We start from the raw sequence: 22,179 nt of genomic DNA, 5'->3' as shown, positions 1-22,179 counted from the left end.
CAGATACTACAAATAGGTAAACTTATACCAATAGCATTAGCGGGTTAGCGTTTTGATGCACTATTGGATCAGAATTTTCATTATATTTGGTGTTTTGCCGCACCATTGGAGTTAGTCTTAACAGACACAGCCATAAAAAAAAATTCAAATGAATCATGATATTTATAGGGTCCAGGAAATTAGAAAGACGAATAGAAGTAATGAAGCATAGAAGAATTAGGGAATTATTGTTAGTACTGTATGGATTAGATGTCGTTAGTCTCAATCAAATTCTGAGAAAAGAACTAGAAACCAATAAAGATAACCGCACAGAACTTCCTACATTCCACAAGAAAGAAGAGGAAACACATCGTCAGTACTAGGCACTGTATCAAAATTTTGTTTTTTCAAATGACTAGCTGACTTGATGCGAAGTATATTTATTAGAGCTCACACGTGAAATATTTATGATGCACGGTCAGTGGGCAGGCACTTGACACACAGGAGAAATCATATTGCATTCGAAAGCACTGATTCGCAACTAGCCAGTAGCTGTGTTTAATAAGTAAACAGCCACCTCGAAATTGAAGCATGAGCAAAAGAAATATAAAAATGCTAAGAAATTTAAGGCCTACGGCAAAAGTGTTAAAAGAGACCACCCTACAGAAGAATCACTTCGCAATAGAGTCAACTGAATGATCTCCCATACATTAATAGACATAAAGATGAATTAAAGTAGAGAAGCACAGAAAAATTATTGACAGTATATGGAGTAACTGTATTTACTTGCAATCAAATTCTGATAAAAATGGGGAGAAAAGACTAGAAACCAGTAAGGACAACTGCACAGAACTTCCTTTATTCCACAAAGATCTAGCAAAAGACAAATTCCACGAGGAAGCAAAGAGTGACTACAACATCAGTACTCTGCACCGTATGAAATATGTTTTTTTCAAATAACCCACCAAAATGCAAGATATCCTAATACAAGTAGCTTGACAAACAAGAGCAATCATATTGCACTCGAAACCACTGACTCCATAACTCAGACGACTCAATTCGGCAGCTGTGTAAGTAGACACAGTCACTTCCAAATTACGCACTGAAGCATGAGAACAATTAAAATAAAAGTGCAAAGAACTCAGACAGTAAAACATGGAGTTCATTCAAGTTATTTTTCAATTACTCGTAAGCATTTCAAAATGCACCATTAAAAACAGCATTTGACAAGCATAAGTTTGAAGAGTGAGATCACGAATATACAACTCCATTTTAACCTTTTAACCTGTGCAACCGAAGTTACTCTTAGTATATATTAGTAACTTATTTGAGAAAACTGGAACAACAGTTGATGCTCCAATGAGATAGCATACGCCCTAACCTGACCATGCTCCCTGTGATCCTCCAGAAGAATGCATATTCAACCTGTCAAGCAGAGTATTGAAATCCATAGGTTGCCCACTCATGGCCATAGTGTTTATCACATGCACAACAAAATCCCTTCCATAACCCATGCTCACGGCTTTCTCAATAAGCTCATTGTACGGGTTGTTGTTGCGCATCATCGGGGATGGGCTAGTTTGACGAACAGGAGGTGGATTCTGAACAGAGGATATGGACGGAGGATAGCCACCTTGGGGGAAGTGTGTTGGCACTGGGTGGGAAGTGCTTCCACCCTCCCCATTGTACACCATGTACCCTTCTCTGGGAGTTCGAGCAGATAGAGACCCAGAAACTGGGTATATGTTGTCACCAACAGCTGATCCAAAAGAGTGCTGCTGTGGCCTTTGCATGTTATGCTGTGAAGGCTGCTGTTGAACAGTTGCCCTGTTGATCCCACTATAACCATAATTGACAGCTTCTGACCTACCAGCTCCTGGCTGGGGAATTCCCGACGAAGGGACTTGGATAGACAGGTTGCCTGGGTATGTTTCTGGCGATGGGTTTACAGGTTGGGTTGGTGGGTATGGAGGATAAGCTGATGGTGTTTGGGGCCCAATCTGGGATTGTGGAGATGGTTGCTGGTGTTGTTGCTGTTGTTGTACCTGTTGAGGATATTGCTGAGGCCATTGCTGTTGATACGGTGTAAATGGATGCACTGGCGGCGCTTGACTTCCATGAGACTGCAATGGTTGTGCTGATGGTTGAGAAATTTGCAACTGGGGTCTTTGGTACTGGGAATCTGCTTGCAGGTACCGGTCTTGTGGCTGCTGAGTCTGCAGTGGTGTTGACATCTGGTTCTGTTGAGGATAGTAAGTGGGTTGGGTCTGAACATTAACATTTTGTGATGGAATTTGAGGTGAGGGAGCCATCGAGGGGTGCTGGTCCATGGATCTGGATGGATGTGAGGTAGGTGGGATTACTTGGTGAGGTAAAGCAAGAGCTAACTGCTGCTTCTGCACTTCAGGTGGGTTGTCAAGCTTTTGTGGATCAGAGGTAGATGGTGTAACTACCTCTTCTTTGTGTTGCGAATGGCTCACAGTTGAAGATTCCTTATGCACAAGCTGAAGCTTAGCCAGTTCCTTCTGAGTATCAGCAAGTTCTTGCTTGTCTCTCAGGATCTGTATGGACCTGTGGACCTGCATTTTACGTAAAAGATTCAATAACCACTAAATAACCCAAATTGCTATGATTAGCAACAACACCTGTGGACCTGCATTACTACAAATTCTATAATATGCACCACTGCACATTATCCACTAAGCATGAAATACTGAGAAAGTCCTCAGCCTAATTGTTAATATGCAAATTATGGAGATTATAATCTGACGAAAGACTCAACTTTACTTCTACACATGGTAGTTAACTTAAGCATCCATAAGAATCCTAGAAATACTAAAACGATGCGCTAATATCACAGCCCAGAAGAAGTGCAAGTCTAAAGGCATGAAAGACTAAATGGAGAGGGAAACACTTTACGCGTGCTGACGAGACAGTACCACCGAATCAGTATGCTACATTTACATACAGTACCACCAAATCAGTAGGCTCAGCATATTTTCCACAGAAGAATCTACTTAGCAGTGCACTGCTGTAGGATGTCAACATGGCATTTAAACTACAGATCACAGGCAATCAACATTTGCATTGCTCATAAAGACATACGTATGCAAGCAATTACTGAGAACTTCCCAATGATATCGCGTAAACCGCTTAAATTATACTATGCAAGTACATATTTTCCAAAACCCATTTGTCTTAAATTATTTATTACTAAATTTAAACCAGGACGAACCAGGTATCTAGATTACAGTATACTCGATGCCTCATGTAAAACAAGAAGAATGCATACAATCCACCCTGGAAAAAAAACATATACAGTGCACAAATAAAAGAACAAATCTGTGCAAAATCGACACTGCATATGCTTTTAACCATGTTGGACCTCAGTATTTGGTATTTCGCCATCGGATACCGATACATGTATACGTGTCAATGTCACATAGGAACAATGGCAAACCATAATAGAAAGGGATCCCAATTCCCAACTTTTTGATGAATCAAAGAGTGTGTTGCAAATAAGATGCAGCTACCAGTATAGTTAATTTAGAATAACATGTCCACTGTGCCTCAGGGCAAGGTACTAAATAGATTTTCCATATGTTTTGTGTGTGTGTGTATGAAAATGAAACACCATTCTATATCAAATACTGCACCTCATCAAGACAAAATATCTCTAACAAGAAAAAATCACATACCAGACCATCAAAAGGATATAAACTTACTTCCTGAAGATGCTTCTCAAGAGTACTAAGCTTTGCATCTGATTCTCTGTTCTCGCGAAGTAAATCAGACCGCATTTCTCCAATTGATTTCTCAAGATTGTAGCAATACAATTCCAACTGTGACAGGCGTGCACTAATTCCCTCAAGAAAGCGGAGGAGATTGTCAGCATATTTTTTCATAGTCTTCTCAACAGTGGAAATCAATTCCTGGTGAAGAGATTCTTCAGGTTGATTATATACAGGTAAAAATGCTGATCTTCCCATTCTGCTTTCACGGAAGTCCTACCAAATTAAGAACAATGATTAGTGCGTTGAGACAAATAAGTTGATAGTTGGTCTAACATAATTAAAGTGTTAATCTGAACTTAATAACAAGAAACATAAAGTAAAAGCTTTCAGCTAACGTTACAAATCACTCTACATATATCTAGAAATTGCAAAACCCTACATCATATCAAAATAGAGGACTATCATAAAGCATCACATGAAAGGCAATAGTATGAATTTCAGTTAAGCACCTAATCATAGAGTTTTACATATGAAATTAAGATATCAAATAACACCACAAGTCCACAACTAAGTTATTAAAAATGCAATGAAGACATCAGCCGTGGATATTAACAAGAAAATATAATCCATTGGCTGTGTATTATTTTATGTCTCTCATCTATCTTTACTGATGATGTGTTTTTATTTGTGCCCATCCACATGTTCTTTAATCCACCTTTTAAGGGGCTGCAATATAAGATAAGATCAAGTGTATCGAGCGTGTTACTCGCACAACTTTTGTCCCACCAGTATCTACATTTGTTTGGCTTATACAGCCAACGTTATGATAGTGAAACAGCAACATGGGTATAGATCAATAAAAACAAACAAACACAGCATCAAAAGTACGCCACACTACACATATTTTAAAATTCTATATCATCTGTGTAATATAGAAGCCTGAAATCTTGAATTTAGAAAGAAATTTGGAAAGTAATCTAAGGGTGGAGATTGCATTAAAGGAGTACATAGTTTGTTGTGGTAGAGATTTTCTGTAAGCATACATTACTACATTAATAATTAATGTTGGCTTTAAACCAACAGCGGTATGGTGTTCATGTGAGAAGAAAAAATATATGAAAAGCTAAAAGCCGGAGAGATCAAGGTAGATAAAATTTAAAGGGGCAGAGAAAGAAGCTGTTAATTGTTGAATTTTTATGTTCCATGAGCTTTGATTCACAAGTTGGTTTTCCGCAAAACTGGTACTATAAATAAGATGAGAGACCTTTAAAATTAACCAGTCATGACACTGACATCATACATAATAGCTTTGAATAAGGATATAAATAAGATTTGAACAATACGTAAAGCAATATAAGGTTTTCATAAGTGTGTGACAATGAGAAGAGAGATAAGATACAATTTTGCTTACCTTTTGCAAAAAAGCAAAGAGAGCTAAGAAATCTGAAAGAGTTGTCATTTTTCAACATTTTATTTTTTTACATTTCTACAATATTTAGAGTTGGATAAAAAAAAAATGAAACTCGGTGCCATACAGACCTAAATTATAAGCTAGTACCTTTTAAGAAAACAAAAATGAGATCCACATAACATAAAAGGGTCGATACTGCACTTCTTTCTCTATTCTATTCAACAGCTGCTTCTTCTACTTCAAACAAAACCACCTACTGTTATTATCCCTCTTCCATTCTATTTCTATAAGAATTTTAGCTTTCCCACTTCTCTCTAGCTGTTCTCCACATAGTATTGGTAATAACCAAATGTAATCATAGTACGTCCATTGTTTCCATTTCAACAATCAAGGAATGCAGGCTCTCAGCCCTCAATTCAAATATTTTATGAAAGAGAAAAAGGAAAGGGGTCATTACTCATTAGGACACGTGTCCGTTCCCTACAACACCTCTATAAACTAAACTATATACTCTCTCCTAGCTACTTCTAATTCACAAGCAAGCTTTTCAATGACAATTATACACTAATTAGTATAAAGTTATAATCTTTAATGAATAAACAAAAGAGGGTATACCTTAGAATGATCATTAGTATTAACAGGATCAATATGTTTTTTCCCGTTACTTATATCTTGACTAGTAAAATCATCATAAGAACATAACACATCATCTGTTCCAAAATCAAAACCTCTTCTACCAGTAGATGATCCAGACGCCATTCTGTAACTCAAAATTTTATGTAAGCTGAAATTTGGGTTTGTTTTTATAAGGATAAATTTTTCAAGGGGAAGAAAACAGAGAAGGGAATTTTTTTGGTGAAGGATAGAAGTGTTTCGGTTGACCGGTATTACGTTATGTGTGTGTTTGTTTCTGGGAGTTTGTTAGGCTATTGTACTCCTGTTTGTGTTTTTGTGACACGTGGTGATGTTTGTTGGGATTGTAACGTTAAGTTTACTCGTGGAGAAGATAAAAAGAGGTAGAGTGTTGGTCGGTGCAGCCGTAGTCTCCTTTTCTCGAAGGTTTTCCGCGTGACAAAAGTCAATTTTAATTTGCAAATATAAAGTGTGCCAAAGGGGTGTCCATGGGGTTTAAGTGTTTAACCGGAACCGCATAAAAAATCATGGAACCATTTGAAAATGTGCACTTAAAAAAACCGAACTATATACAAGTGTAGAACCACAATCTAATGGTTTATATTTGCAAACAAAAAGAACCAGATTATAACTAAAACCGGACTAGAACCGAATGTTATCGAAATTTTAACATAAAAAATATCTAAATAAAGTATATAAAAACTCAAAACATTTATTTATATATTACTAAATTATATTTATTAGTGTAATATATAGTTTTCATAGTATTTAATATTATAAATAATATAAAAATATAGCTTACAATTTTAAATATATTATTTTACTTGACTTAATTATTAAATGACATAATTATTTATATCAATATTTTAAAACCGACTCGTTCGTGGGGTATTTTTGTGTTTTTAGTACACATTTTTTAATAAGACCAATAAAAAATGTGTGTAAATAGTGAATTTTTTAAAAATTGAAATGAAAAATCGAAATCGGAAATACCCGCTAGGAACTAGTGGTTATGGGTAAGGTTTCACAATTTAAAAACCGTGAAGAACCGGAACTAGAATTGAAACCACAAAATTAAATGATTCTTAGTTCTTACAACACTAAAAACCGGACCATTGGCACTAAGTGTGTGGTTAAATAACTCATAATTATTTGTTTTTACTTCAACCCAATTAATTTATTCTTTTTTGTTTTTTTCCTATTACTTTTAAATTGGAGTAGAAAACTGCGAGGGAGTACAACCAACAATGGAAAAGAATAAGAGTAAAAAAAAATGTAAACGACCTATGATGACAACGATGATAATGTTGGCATTGACTCAAATATTGTGGGATGAAACTGAGAAGAAGAATATAGGGCGGATTTCTAATGAGTTTATCAGTAAAATTAGAGAAAAAATAATAGAAGAAGTTTGAAAATTGTAACACTCAAAAATATGGATAAAAAGTCGAGAAAGTGTTTCAATTGACCGGTATGATATGTATTTTGTTTATGTGAGTTTATTAGGTGTTGTACTCGTGTTTATGTTTTTGTGACACGTGGTGATGTTTGTTGGATGGTGATGTTGCTTGTAATGTAAGGCGTATTTGTTCTTTCTTGGTCGGTGTCACTGCACCGGGTAGTTTTCTGCTTTCCTTTTCTCAAAGGGTTTCCGTGTAACAAAGTCAATTTTAATTTGATTAAGCACTAATAACTCATAATGATTTTCTTGACTTCACCTAGTTTATTTTATTCTTTTTAATTTTTTTTTTCTTATTCTATTATTATTACAATAGACTAGAAAATCGTGAAACGGTCCACCAATAGAAAAGATGAATATACAAAAATGTAGAAGAGCGGTGATGAGATTATATGAGAACTTAACAATGAATTAGAAATTGTAGGATGAGGAATGAGACTGGGAAGAAAATTGTGTGGAGTTTTGATGAGTTTGTAAAAAAAAAATTGGAGAAACAAATGATAGAGGAAGAGATATTGGTTTTATTTGTAAGATATAATATGAGCTTCATATTCTGCTCTATTGTTTGAAGTTGTAAAATCTATATGGATAGACTTTTCAATGATTGAGTCCTCAGGCAAATGAAGGGTGCCTGACTGAAGTCTGACCATGTTTGAGAGTTGAATTGACATTATGTACTTCAGTACGAGCAAGAGCTGTGAAGACGCGCGGTCTGAAATAGTTTAGCATTCACAGTAGTTTGAACATTCTTTACATTGTTGTGGCACACACTTTTGTGATTGGAGTTGATCACTACGAAGCTTTATGATTCCATGAGGACCAGGGAATTAGATAACCTGACAGAGCATTAATAGAATAGCTCGCATTTGGTGAATCCATCAACGCCCTAGGATGGCGTTATAAGTCGTCAGAATGCCCAAGACATTAAAGTGAGTTGTGACCTTAACTTGGTTACCAGTTTCATCTCTAGTGGAGACTAGCAACATGACATCTCCCTTTGGATTAGTCTGCATCCCATTATATTGTTAAAGTCACCATCAGTGAAGTAAATCGTTGCTGAGACCTGGGATAGGATAGACATTAGAATCTCGTGTATGAGTGAGATCGTATACATAATTCTTTGAATTTTTGACAAAAGTCACCCCTGAACTTGCCCCCGATAACCAGTTACATCCCTAAACTTTTTTCTAAGCGAACAAAACCCTGAAATTGCTAATGTCAAACACAACTAGCTGTTAGTTTGCTTGATGTCGATCGTTAGCAATATATAACATATTTCATTTTTTAGATGACGTCATAGATAATTTTTATTACCTTGCGCGTGCCTAATGGATGAAGCGGAAGTCAACATGCACCAACTCAGATCAGTTATTCAATCAAAATCCAAATTCCCCCAAATTGAAACCCTAGTTCTCAAGTGAAAATTTCCACACCCACAAATTAAAAACCAAGCCCAGCCCAATAGGTTCAGACGAACATCCATCTCTTCTCTAACTTCAGAACTCATATCAATTATTCAATCAAAATCCAAAATCGACTATGAAGACCTAAATCCCCAAATTGAAACCCTAGTTCTCAAATTGAAATTCTCACGCGGATTCTTCCCACGCCCACAAATTAAAAACCCTAGTTCCATGGAGAAATTCTACCTTTTACAGATTTTCCATGGGGGTAGGTTTGAGGCAAGTCCTAGCTTATAGTATATTTTTTTTTGGGGGTATGAAAAGCGATTATGAAAGTTGTCCAAGTAGTTTGAATGTCTTCACTCTGAAGGAAATGGTAAAACGACTAGGGTATAATGTCAACAGTTATAAGTTGTACTATAACAATCCTGGTTTATGTCTTGATCGAAGAGGGTTTGAGAATGATTATGAAAGATAACGATATTAATGAGATATTAAAACTGGCATATAATTTTGCACGCATTGATGTTTATGTTCAACACATAGAACCTGGTGAGAGTGGGAGTGACAATGAAGAAAACAGTGATGAGTGTAATAACTCTGATAGTGGCTAGCGTAGACCATGTTAGTGATGATGATGAGCTAATTGAGGTGAGGAAGAAACTTATTGAACTGAGGAACGCTAAAGATAAGGAGAGAGTCAGTCCTAGTGAAGGTGTTAGTGGTGGTGTTGGTGAAGGTGTTAGTGGTGGTGGTGAAGGTGTTGGTGCTATTGGTGAAAGGGAAGAAGTTTTGGAAGGTAACAACATTGGTGACTTTGAAGATAGTGATTATAGAGACTCATATGACTATGATAGCCATGTGGAGACTGATGATGAATGTGATGGTGATGGGGTGTGCATTAAGAGAAAGAAAACTAGATTTGGACAAGTCAGGAAAACTATCAAGGAGAGGAAAGCAAATGTGATGCTCCAATTGTAAAGAGTATGGGCATAACAAAACAGGGTGTAAAGAACCACCTGCCGAACTACCGAACCACCTATAGAACAAGTAAGTATGTCTATTTTGTTTATTTGATGTATATATAACAATAAATTTTCTAATTTAATTCGTTCTCACACAATTTTAGGTCACTGAAGTAGAGAATGCAATACCAAACAATGATGTACCAGCCAATGAAGTCTCAAGCAATAATGATGTACCAGCCAATGTCGTACCTATTCAACAAAGAAAAATTAAAGAAAAGGCACCTATTGGATTTGGAGTGCATACATCCGAAATAACTGTGAGGACTTTTGTGAAGGTATCATATAAGGTTTGATATACAAACGTAAAATAGTTATTTTGTGAAATATGTAGTTGGATTTAATTTCGAAATTATATTCTTCTTTTGTGCAGCTTGTGGGGGCAAAAAAGGGGAAAATTGTATGAGCTAGGTATGTATGACCCAAGTATGATGCCAAAAAAGAGGAAACCACCTAAGACCAGCACTGATTTGTAGACATCTACAAATGCTAGCAATACAGCACCATTAGTGTCACACCCCGAATTTCGACAGAATTCGAAAAAATATTATTTGTTCCCAACTCTTCAATTTTCGAGGTGTGATGCACTCTCAACTCCCAAAACCCATAATCAATTTAAACATGCGGATAATTAAAAACCAATAAAAATTTTAAGATTAAACAAAAGTCCTCTTCATTACAAAAATTCACAAATAAGATTAGGTTACAAATCTCTTTTCAATAACTCTTTATTTAAAATTACAAATGAAAATACAAATAACATTGTCTCAACTGAAAATCTATATCACCTCAAGGGAAAACAAAACCTATCTTGAAATGCGATGCTAACGCAAACCACAAGCAGCAACCAACCTTCTTCAACACTAAACCTGTCAAGACTTATCAACTATGTTCATTTAATTAACACACCCGATAAGCAAACATGCAAATCGGTCAAGATTATAAAAATCTTTGGTGTGAGTAGCTCTAAAATACAACATATACTTATATATATACATACACAATCCATAAGGCAGTTAGTTCCTCCACCGAGGCGCCTTAACTTCCCACAACTAATACGACATTCTTAACTACAATAAGTGAGGCAGGTAATTCCTCCACTGAGGCGCCTTAACTTCCCACTAACCACACAACAAACCATACGCATAATAAAAATGCATTTAGTTCCTCCACGAGGTTTTAGGTTCTAACTAAACTAATAACCAGCCAAGCATATTCTATACTTACCGCATTTCATACTCAATTACAGAGTGGGTCGTCTCTGCACAAGTAATTAGTTTGACCCACCCTTCTGCAAAACCATATACAATCATCTATCTAAAGATATATCATTAACCAACATATTACCATAATTAGATTAATTAAGGCTTTCTTTGCGTGTTCCTAAAATCACGTCGTATCTATGTCTTACCTAGTTTTCCTGGCTACCACAATTGCTTCCCAACGCCGAACATGTACATCCACATGCCTCCCCTCACATAATGAACCACTTCGTGCATAACTACCCTGAGCGGGATGCCGCACACCAGGTAACCCTCACACGAAAGCCATTATGTAAGTACTGCCACTATTCGGCATAAAATATCGCGCGTCTCGTTCTAATTTTGCGAACGGAATAATCAAGCCACCATTCGGCTATGCCAGAAGGGCCATTCAGCTTCACTGAAATGCCCGAAGGGCCAATCACATTACTTATGCCAGAAGGGCCATTCAGATTCACTGAAACGCCCGAAAGGCCAATTATATCACATACGCCCATCACAAGGCCAAATCACATGAGTTGTGGTAGCTAGGTTCTAGGATTTTCGTTACGTAATTTATTCAAGTGTCATACATTTATATCTCAGAATAATTCTTATTCTATCTCATGCCAGTATACTTAATTGTACTGAAGCTCAACGTTTCTCGTTATAATACAATCCACATTATCCCGTGCCAATACTATTCATTGCACGATATCCAAATATCTCTATATCAAATCTCGAAACTTATTATTTCACGTGCCAATTATATATTGGACTACACCATATAGAATATCTCAAGCCTTCGTAAATACTACAATTCATTTAAGTAGCAACTCACAATAGTAATCAATCATGTAATGTATTCATTCAATATATTTATGTGAACTCAAGTCACCATTAAAGCCCAATACTAAAGTCCATGAATCTAAGTCCATGTGTAGTTTAATTCTCATAAAAACGTATATATCTAAGTCTTATAAGAATTCCCCTCTTATTACGTGCCAGTATTTATATTCTTTACACACTACTCACGTCAAATCTTAATTAGATAATGACAAACAAAGTTATACAATTTTCGACAATATTTTATTACTACATTTGTCCATATTTTTAAATATGTGAAAATCTGAAAAAAATCAACATTCCACAATCAACGGTCAACGGTCAATATCAAAGTCAAACTGTCGTTTCCATGTTCAACAGGTTCAGGGTCATAGCCATGGTTCATGGCTAAGGGCAAAGGTGCATGGCTCAGGGGCTCATGACTAAGGAAAATGGCTCGGACCCAACTAGCCAAGCCCAAACCCAAACCTTAGAACCCGGCCCTAAAAGTCTAAACATTTAAAGACCCAATTAGATCTATTTTAAGTTATATGGACCGGCCCCCAAAACAAACTTGAAACTGGCCCAAAACTTTAGTTGGTTCGGCCCAAAGAAAACTAAAGTGGTCTGACCCAAGAACAAAATAGAACTGGCCCAACCAAACAACCAAAATCGGGCCCAAAGAAACAAAATAGAACTGGCCTAACCAAAAGATTTATTTTGGCCCAAAACAGAAAATTAGATTCCGGCCCAAGGCCCACGAACCAAACAGATTTAATGAAATTAAAATACGTCCGGGAGCACCGGATCACACTCTCTTTCTTCTTCCTCTAGCCGATCCCTCCACCATCAGATCGACCACCATAGGTTCCACCCACCGGCACTCCTAATCTATCCAAAATTGCTCAGGGGAAAAACCCCAACGACTTTAACAAAAACAAAAACTCGATTAGTTAAAACCATCCCCTTCCTCAAAACTAGATCTGGACCGTCCGCCATTAACGTTTGTCCAAGCTTCAAGCTTCCAACAGCACCCATTAATCCCCTTCAAAAGCTCCCAACAGCATAACCCACCCAAAACAACCAACAAAATTCAAACAATACAGACTCGAGCTCGCGCCTCCATTAACGACTTCTTCAAAGCTTCGACAGAGGTTCAACAGCCCACCCAATCCAGCATTCAATCATAATCCAACTAACCACACAACATAACCCCACTAACACAAACAACATAATAAAGGCAGTACGATTCCCAGGGGCACCCGCCTCCATTAACAAATCTCCAGAGTTCCAACCGTTCCAACAACTTCAATAATTTCGGTAGTTACGAACAACAAACAATATATAAGTAACCAGTTTAACAATCTGACGAGTTTAACACTTCAGCATGATAAGAAAAACATGGAAAGAATAATAATGGCAGCACATAGAAACTGAGCGGAAAAACTCGGCAGTAAATATTTTTATTCGCAGCAAATGTTTTAAATTCGTAGACGTAAAACTCTAGTTCCGATGAAAAAGGAAAACATAACTACTCACCTTAATTAACAGCTCGACGAATTCCTTCTAGTCCGAATCGTCGCGCTCCAACGCTCTAGCCAACGAGCTGCCTCCATTTTTTTATTTATTTATTTTTTATCTCCTCAAAACCCTATTCTCTAGAAAAATATGTATATATACTTGGGTTTGAAACCTAAGCCCAACACAGACTCGGGCTCAAAAATCAGGCCCACATATTCCAAATCCAATCCAGCGAATTTTAAATAAATAATTAAATTAATTAATTAATTAATAAATATGTATTTTAAATACGGACGTTACAATTAGGCACACAATCATCAAGTGCTTTTAGCCCATCTAAGAATACAAGATCTTAGGTTGCCACAGTTTCGAAAGATGGAGCAACATTAGGAACACAGTCATCTAGTGTTGGCAACCCTTCCAAGAGTACAAGATCACAAACTACTGCAGGGAATTGAAGAAGAGCTTGTGTGCCATGGCTAACAAGAAGTGATAGGCATAATGTTGGATTTATTTCTTATGTTTTGGGGTTTGTTTTGTTTTTTTACTTGTGTTTTTGGGTATGTTTGCTGGTCTAAGACAATGTATGAACCATGTTTGCTTAATGCAAAGTGTGTTCTCGATCAGATGGCTGTATAATCTAGTAATTATGGTTGTACGAACGATGAATTATAACATGTAGTCTTAGAAGAAAAAGACTATATGAACTATGGACCTGCAATACTTATCAGTATTCGAGACCAAAATAGTGGTTAGCATCAGGTTTATACAGGTAAGAAAATATTGGCTAACAAGTTTATTGAACTTCTAGGGTGGTTCAGCTGTGCTTTTGCCAATTTTCTGACAAGTTGATAATAGTGGCTGACAGGTTTATATAGCCGTGCTTTTGCCAATTTTCTGACAGGTTTTGATAGGTTTATACCGATAATAGATTAGTACCAATTTTCTAACAGGTTGATAATAATGGCTGAATGTTTCGGTCTACTGACATTGTCTCTATCTCGCGACTATTACCTTATCTGGGGAGTTTTATATCGCCAAGGACAAAAGATTTTCTATAATATTATAGTGTGGTGGTGGCAGCAATAACTCAACTGGAGAGAGTGAAACTTTTCTTGCAATTGAACTGGCTCCCTAAAGGGCTAAGCAGCAGCAGATTAGTACCAATTATACTATAGTGGTATAAAGACCTCCTATTTCCGTTGTTGGGACCAGATTATCCTCTTAATACTAGCTCTCGAAAGTATATTTAGACCAGAAGAGCCTACAGTCATATATGGCGGTTTGGTTTCATAGTAATTTTGCATGTATAATTAAATGTTTTAGTGCTCCTTCATACTATTGGCTTTATAAGTGGTTTTGATTTTTGGCATGATGAGTTAAGAAATTGTAGAGAAAAAAGGACGTTTTTCTCTTTGGTGTGAAGGGCGCGACCTGCGCTCAATTTATACCTAGACAAATGGGCGCCGCTTCATGTCTTTTGGCGACCTCTAAGCGACAAAAGCGAGATCCGTTTTGATTTTGCCAGCCGAGTAGCGACCCGCCCCATCGTATTTCAGCTTGAAAACACTGTTTCGGAAATCTTTTCTGAAACAATATAAATATAGGTTTTTTCTGTAGAAACCTAATCTAACCAAACGATAGAAAGAAAGAGATTGTAATAGAGAAATTCTTAGTGAGTTGAGTGTTCATTCTTTGTGAGTGAATTGAGAGCTCTTGTAATTTGTTACTCCGGACATCTAGTAAAGCTTGGATCTCGCCAGTGTGGATGTAGGCAAATTGCCGAACCACGATATATCTTTGTCTTGTGGTTGGTTCTTCTTTAGCATTAATTGTTTTACTTTATATGCTTGTTTGTTTGACATTGAGAAGTGTTGGGATTACTTTGGAGGGTGTTGAAGTCTTGTCTAATGTGTAGGATCGATCCTTGTGTAGGATTGATCTATTTGTTATGGGTAACGTTGTTTCCGCATTATCCTATTCACAACAATTGGTATCAGAGCGAGGTATACGACCTAGGATTTTGAGTTTTGGTAAAGAACTATAGTGCACGAAATTTATGTAGACAAGCTGTTCGATAAAATTTCTGAGTGAGATATTTTTTGGGTTATTGTGTGTGACTTGAAAAAAAACTCCTAAGATGTCAAATGCTAGATTTAAAGTAGAGAAGTTTGATAAAGAAGCAAAAGAAAAGATGACAAGGGTGATGTCGAATAAGATGACTTCCACAAGCAAGTGGAAGGATAGTTCGAAGAAGCCTTTCAAACATGTACGGTGCTACAATTGCAAGGAAAAGGGGCATAATCTATGTGATTGCCCTAGCCTGAAAAAGAGTAACAAGATGAGTGGTAAGTTTGAGAATGAGGATGTTAGTGAAGCAAGTCTTGCTTCTGGCTTCAATGGGGATGATGTAAGTCTTTCGGTGTCTACACAAGATGACCACATGACCGATACGTGGATTCTTGATTCCGGGTGTTCCTACCACATGTGTCCAAATAGGAAGTGGTTTGCTACCTATGAGAACTTGAGTGGAGGTTCCGTTTTGATGGGTAATGATGTTGCTTGTAAGACGGTAGGAATTAGAACTATACGGGTCAAGATGCATGATGGTGTAGTGAGGACTTTAACCGATGTGAGGCATGTTCCTGAGCTAAAGAAGAACCTTATTTCTCTTGGTACCTTGGATTCCAAAGGAAACAATTTTGTGGGAAATTGTGGAGTCCTAAAGATCTTTAGTGGCTCTTTAGTCATTATGAAGGGTCAAAGACATGAAAACTTGTATACTTTTTTGGGTAGTACAGTGATAGGTGATGTAGCAGTGGGTACATGTAGTGATGATTCTGAGTGCACAAAATTGTGGCATATATGCCTTGGGCATATGAGCCAAAAGGGATTGTCTGAGTTGTGCAAGCGAGGGCTATTGAAAGACTTGGAGAAACCAAGTATGGAATTCTGCGAGCATTGTGTCTATGGCAAGCAGTGCAGAGTCAAGTTCGGTACAAGCAAGCACAAGACAAGAGGCATCCTGGATTATGTGCATACGGATGTTTGGGGACCTTCTAGAATGGCTTCTAAGGGAGGTAACCGGTATTATGTCTCTTTCATCGATGATTATACACGCTATGTGTGGGTATATATCTTGAAGTCCAAGGATGAAGTTTTCGAGACATTTAAGAAGTGGAAGGCAAGGGTTGAGAATTGCACAGATAGAAAGGTGAAGACTCTACGGTCTGACAATGGCACTGAGTATACCTATAAGCCTTTTCAAGAGTTTTGTGCGCAACAGGGAATTGTCAGACACTGGACAGTGAAGGGTATGCTGCAGCAGAATAGATTAGCAGAGAGAATGAATCGCACGTTGCTTGAGAAAGCTAGTTGTTTGCTTTCCAATGCCAATCTTGGCAAAGAGTTCTGGGCAGATGCATTGGCCATGTCGTGTTATTTGTATAATAGATCACCAGTTCCCGCGATAGACTGCAAGACACCTTATGAGGTGTGGACAGGGAAACCAGCTGATTATGGTACTTTGCGCGTGTTTGGATCTAGTGCTTACTACCATATGAAGGATAGTAAGCTTGATTCTAAAGCTAAGAAAGCTATATTCTTAGGCTATGCAAAAGGAGGAAAGGGATACGGATTGTGGTGTCTTAAGAACCACAAGTTCCTGGTCAGCAGTAAGGTTACCTTTGATGAGACTTCAGTGCTACATTTTAGCAGGGCGAAGAAGGCTGGAAATAGTGGTGATTCTATAGAATCTCAAGTGATTAAGATAGAAGCGTCTGAGGATGCTAAAGAGAGTGAGGTTCTTAGTGAAAGAACTATTCAACAACAAATAGAGTTACAACAACCTGAGTAGCAAGCTTTGGCTAGATTAAAGCCAAAGAGAAGTGTGAAACAAGTTATGAAGTACGGGCATGATAAGCTAGTGAAGCATTATGGTCAACGCACTGAATATTGAAGATGATGAGCCACTTAGCTTCAAGGAAGCTGTTAGAGATGCTCATTACAGAGATTGGTCGGTGGATATGCAGAAAATGGTGGAGGCTTGTGACAAGTTTTGTATTTGGGAATTTGTTTCATTGCCTAAAGGCAAAAGGACTTTGGGTTGTAGAAGGTTCTCTATGGAGTTGAGTTCTAACATTGGTTGGAGGTACTCCACAAATGGTGGAGGCTCATGCATTGTTGATTGATGCCTTTCATAGGTATGGCCCTTTGTGGGCGTGATTGCTCTTTGTGAGCATGACTCTCTGTGAAGATAGCTCTTTGTAGGCATGACATGCTCTTCGTGGGCATGACTCTTTGTGGGTGGCTCTTCGTGAGCAATACACTCTTTATGGGTGGCTCTTCGTGAGCAAGACACTCTTTGTGGGTGGCTCCTCGTGAGCATGACACTTTTTTTGGGTGGCTACTCGTGAGCACGACACTCTTTGTGGGTGGCCCTTTGTGGGCATGGCCCTTCGGGTCGGTTGACTGCGAGTTCTGGATGGATGTGTTATTGTTGGATGTATTCGGCTCGGTTTTATGTGTTAAAACCTCACCGAGGTGGAGAATGTAGAGAAAAATGGTGTTTTTCTCTTTGTTGTGAAAAGCGACCCGCATTCGATTTATACTGGACAAAGCGCTGCGTGGCGCTTCATTCATGTCTTTGGCGACCTCCGGTGATTTTAAAGCGCGACCCTTTTCGATTTTGTTGGCCGAGGGCGCGACCCACGCTCCACCGTATTTCAACTTGAAAACACTATTTCGGAAGGCTTTTCTGAAACAGTATAAATATAGGTTTTTTCTGTAGAAACCTAATCTAACCAAAAGATAGAAAGAAAGAGATTGTAAGAGAGAAATTCTTAGTGAGTTGAGTGTTCATTCTTTGTGAGTGAATTGAGAGCTCTTGTAATGTGTTACTCCGGACATCTAGTAAAGCTTGGATCTCGCCAGTGTAGACGTAGGCAAATTGCCGAACCATGATATATCTTTGTCTTGTGGTTGGTTCTTCTTTAGCATTAATTGTTTTACTTTATATGCTTGTTTGTTTGACATTGAGAAGTGTTGGGATTACTTTGGAGGGTGTTGAAGTGTTGTCTAATGTGTAGGATCGATCCTTGTGTAGGATTGATCTATTTGTTATGGGTAACGTTGTTTCCGCATTATCCTATTCACAACAGAAATATAGCTCTCTTTTTATGTGTCTTTATTCTGGTTATGAATCCTTACAGTTTAAAAAAAATATGAGTAAGCTTTATGGTATTAATATAATGGCGTCTAAAGAAAATAATGGAGTAGGTGGTAGTAAAAGCAACATTAAGATGATGGAGCATAACAAAGTGGGAGTGATGAGAACCCTTATGAAAAGACAAATCCTCCCAGGTATTACTCTTAATTTAGACATACTCTATTTTTGTTGTCTTAATTTCCGTTTACCTAAGCTCTTGTTGTTAATTCTGAAAGAACGACAGAGATTCATTAAGTATTTCCAAATTTGCATTTCATCGTCTTTTTTATGAGGGCATTGTTAATCACTACATTCATATATATTCAAAACCTTGTCATAACTCAGAACAAATCTATTCATGGGAAGTAGAAAAGTTCATCATTGTGACTTTTTAGTTGATGATAAGAATGAAATGAATAGTTTACCTACGAAATGAACGATGAATTCACAACGTAAGTAAACTAAACTATTTTTTTGTTGCTTGTTTATCAAAGTTTTCTTCTTCTACTCTCAATCCTATGAGATATAGTGGAGTAGAGTGATTCGTTCCACTCTTAGTCCTTCCGTATGCTTGTTTTCTAGTCTCAATACTCTACTTAAAGTCAATGAGAGCTTTTACGAAAAGGGGACTAGACTACGATGCAACTACCCACCTAAATGCAACTAGTCGGTTATCAGAATATTAAGAGAATGCTACGTTGATTCGATGTTAAGGAGTTAGAGGGGATTGATTCCACCTTAACTCAACTTAATCCACTAGCGACGAAGTCGTCAGAATCCGAATTGAATCGCTAATGAGAACAATTGGTTCTTCCTAATCCCTAATTACACATGGCATTTCTACCAATTTATAACTAGCATGTGAACAATTAAACCCATTCTCATGGTGAACTAATTATTTTCGGGCGTGGAATAGAAATTACGACGACTCTACGATAAACGGAATCAAGCTTTCATCAAGGCTTCTCAACCCCCTCTAATGGAGGTTTAGCCTTGAATCATTCCGCAATCATTTCCATTTAGATTAAAACTAAACATAATATAAAGCATTAAAATTTACTTAATTAAACAATAATGAAATCTAAATTAATGACTAAAATGAAATAAGAACAAGAATTGAAATTAGATCTAGAAATGGAAATGACAAAAATCGAAATTGATAAAGAATACAACTTTATTGATCTAATCAAATTGAAGAGCAAGATTCCAAGGTTAAATCTAATACAGGATTTGAAACTAATTAAATAAAACAATTAAATCTAGATCTAGAAGTGATTCTAATGGCTACTTTCTATTCTAAGCTATCTACCTAACCTAACTGCCATTAACAATGAGTTAAGCTTTTGTTCTTATACATTCAGATCCAAAAATCGTGCATGGGCTTGGAGCCATGTTTTGGGCCAGAGAATCAGGCCCAAAACCCAATTCTTTCAGTCCAAAAAGGCCTCTTCAGCTGCAGTTGGCTTCCACAGACTTTTCGTCCACTTCTGCTCCTCTGATTGGGTCAAGGCTTGGACCATTGCAAAGCTCTTTCCGAGCCGGTCGTTTTGACATAAGGTAGGCCTCAATCCGAGGTCTGAGTCCAAAGATATGGCATTCGGAAGTTCTCGTTGACTTTTGCTCCTTTATCTCGCTAAAGTGGCACATTTTCGCACATAATGGACTTTGAAGCCCCGAAATGCCTAAAAACACGTAATCGGTATTAACTCTTACTTATTATTCACATAATTGGTCTAACATTATGATTATTAAGGGGTTAAAACTACAGTTTTGGGCTCTTATCAAACCACCCCAAAGCGGCATTTTGCTTGTCCTCAAGCAAAGATGAGAAATTAGAATAAGTGACAAAAATGGAGTTCTACCTAATCTCGTTTATTTGAGTGCGATTGCATTGACCATATGCAACAAGGCCTTAAACCACTAGGAATTCCTAGTGGACGAAGTTATAGCCCTCGTGAGAGTTTTCCAGTGAAGGTACTCACAAACTTCATCTATACTACAACGACTAAGAAAAATAAAACTATTGTTTCCTTATTCATGCTCCAAATTATCTATACATCTCTCTAGAAATGAACAAGAATAACCAAGTCAAAAACCTAAGCTAATATATGCATAATAATCTATCATCTACAATAAACATATACACAATGAGTAGTACTATAAAATGTTTAGCAGGTTTGTTTGTTTCGAGAACTTCGAATAGCGTCCTTAAGTAGGTTCTCACAATAATAGTCAAGAAACAACACTGATTTTTCCACTCAAGTTTCGCTACTCCATTAATACGGTGGGCATAAGCACACTTTACCTTACAATCTCAATGACACACAGAAGCCGAGTCGATCAAACACATCCGCCACTTACTATCACACCATATTCCTAATTGAGCTAGAGGTCTTTATTAGGTGTTACGGGGATTAGGAGATGGTTTAAGAAGGAAGGAAATGGATATTCTAAAGGACAAGTCCGAGATAATAGAGTCTTCATATTATGTAACTAGAGAAAACCTTGTTATTTACTTTTGCTTCTACACTTTGTTTCCATCCTTAGCCATATTTTTCTTTTTCTTTTCTTTGGCTTTTGACTCCCTTTTATTCTATTTTTGGAGTTTTTATTTTATTTCTATTTTTTTTCTTTTCCTTGGATGGAAACTTATTTTCTTTATTTTCTGAAGCACTAACTAATTTTTGTTTACACAGGTTTTTCTCTTCTTCTTTCTTCATTCATTCTATTCTCAGACTTATTCTAAATTGGGTAGGTTGATTTATTTTTATATATATATATATATATATATATATATATATATATATATATATATATATATATTATTTTATATTTTTTTTTTTTTTGTAATGTGGTAAAGGAATTGTGGTTTATGGAAGGGCTAATGAAAGGCTCGATGGGGCGACTAGCGGAAAATAATTCATAGGTTTGAATTTCGGCTATATCGATCCAAAAGGGCCTAAATTCTCCCTTAGGATATGGTTTAGTGATCAAGCAAGTGGACGTGTGATTTCTCTATCCGGATTTTACTTCTCCCTTGTGTCATTTCTCAATTGTTTCACTCATATAAGGCTTTAGGCTATATTCTCACAGATTTGTAGAATAAGTACTCTAGCCTAGATTTTGAAAAACTTTATCGCCAAACAATCATAGATACTCATGTAATATATTTATAGATAGATGCAAAGATTATTACCTACATATTAACCTAAGTTTCTAACAATTATTCCGATGCAAAAGCTATGTGAGACTTCTAGATTGTTAAGAGCATAGAGAAAGAAACAATACCAATATTCCTAAGTGTATAGCATAACTTATTTATTTATATTTTTAAATTTTTGAAATTTTAACTAGAAAACAAATGCATATTATACATATTTATATCCTAAAGAGATGTCTTAATTACACGTGTTTCTATGCCCCAAAAACAAGAAGCATGCTTTGTCCTCAAAGCATTTAAATAAAATGGGTAGAAAAAAATACCATTGAAGAAGCGTGAAATTCGTGAACATCCGTAAAAGAAGGTTAGAACGCACTAATATAGGAAATAAACCGACTCAACTCTATAACGAAGTTCTACCCATTATGGGGTTAAAAGAATGAAATTGTTTGGGACATAAGCAGACACTAACAGAAAATAAAACTTACCTCCACTCCCGGTGTTATTCGTCATATTCGTCATCCTCTACTTCTATAAAGAAGTGAGGCTCCTTCGAGTCCTGCCATGCTATGATAATTTGCC

The 22,179-nt window shown here is 37.0% G+C and overlaps 1 protein-coding gene across 1 annotated transcript; it reads right to left on the bottom strand.

Annotated features, from left to right (window-relative positions):
* Nucleotides 1-1,140: 1,140 nt before the first annotated feature.
* Nucleotides 1,141-6,036, bottom strand: LOC147476307 (formin-like protein (DUF1421)). Its single transcript, XM_086582328.1, has 3 exons — nucleotides 5,740-6,036; nucleotides 3,705-3,986; nucleotides 1,141-2,558 (listed from the first exon to the last, which is right to left on the bottom strand). The coding sequence occupies exons 1-3, from the start codon at nucleotides 5,881-5,883 to the stop codon at nucleotides 1,356-1,358; spliced, it is 1,629 nt and encodes a 542-aa protein (XP_086438454.1). The 5' UTR covers nucleotides 5,884-6,036; the 3' UTR covers nucleotides 1,141-1,355.
* Between the last annotated feature and the right edge of the window lie 16,143 nt (nucleotides 6,037-22,179).

Source organism: Coptis chinensis, chromosome 9 (assembly GCF_015680905.1).
Source record: "Coptis chinensis isolate HL-2020 chromosome 9, ASM1568090v1, whole genome shotgun sequence".
Lineage (NCBI taxonomy): Eukaryota > Viridiplantae > Streptophyta > Magnoliopsida > Ranunculales > Ranunculaceae > Coptis > Coptis chinensis.
The sequence above is the reverse complement of the archived record's forward strand: the minus strand, read 5'-3'. Positions and strand labels throughout refer to the sequence as shown.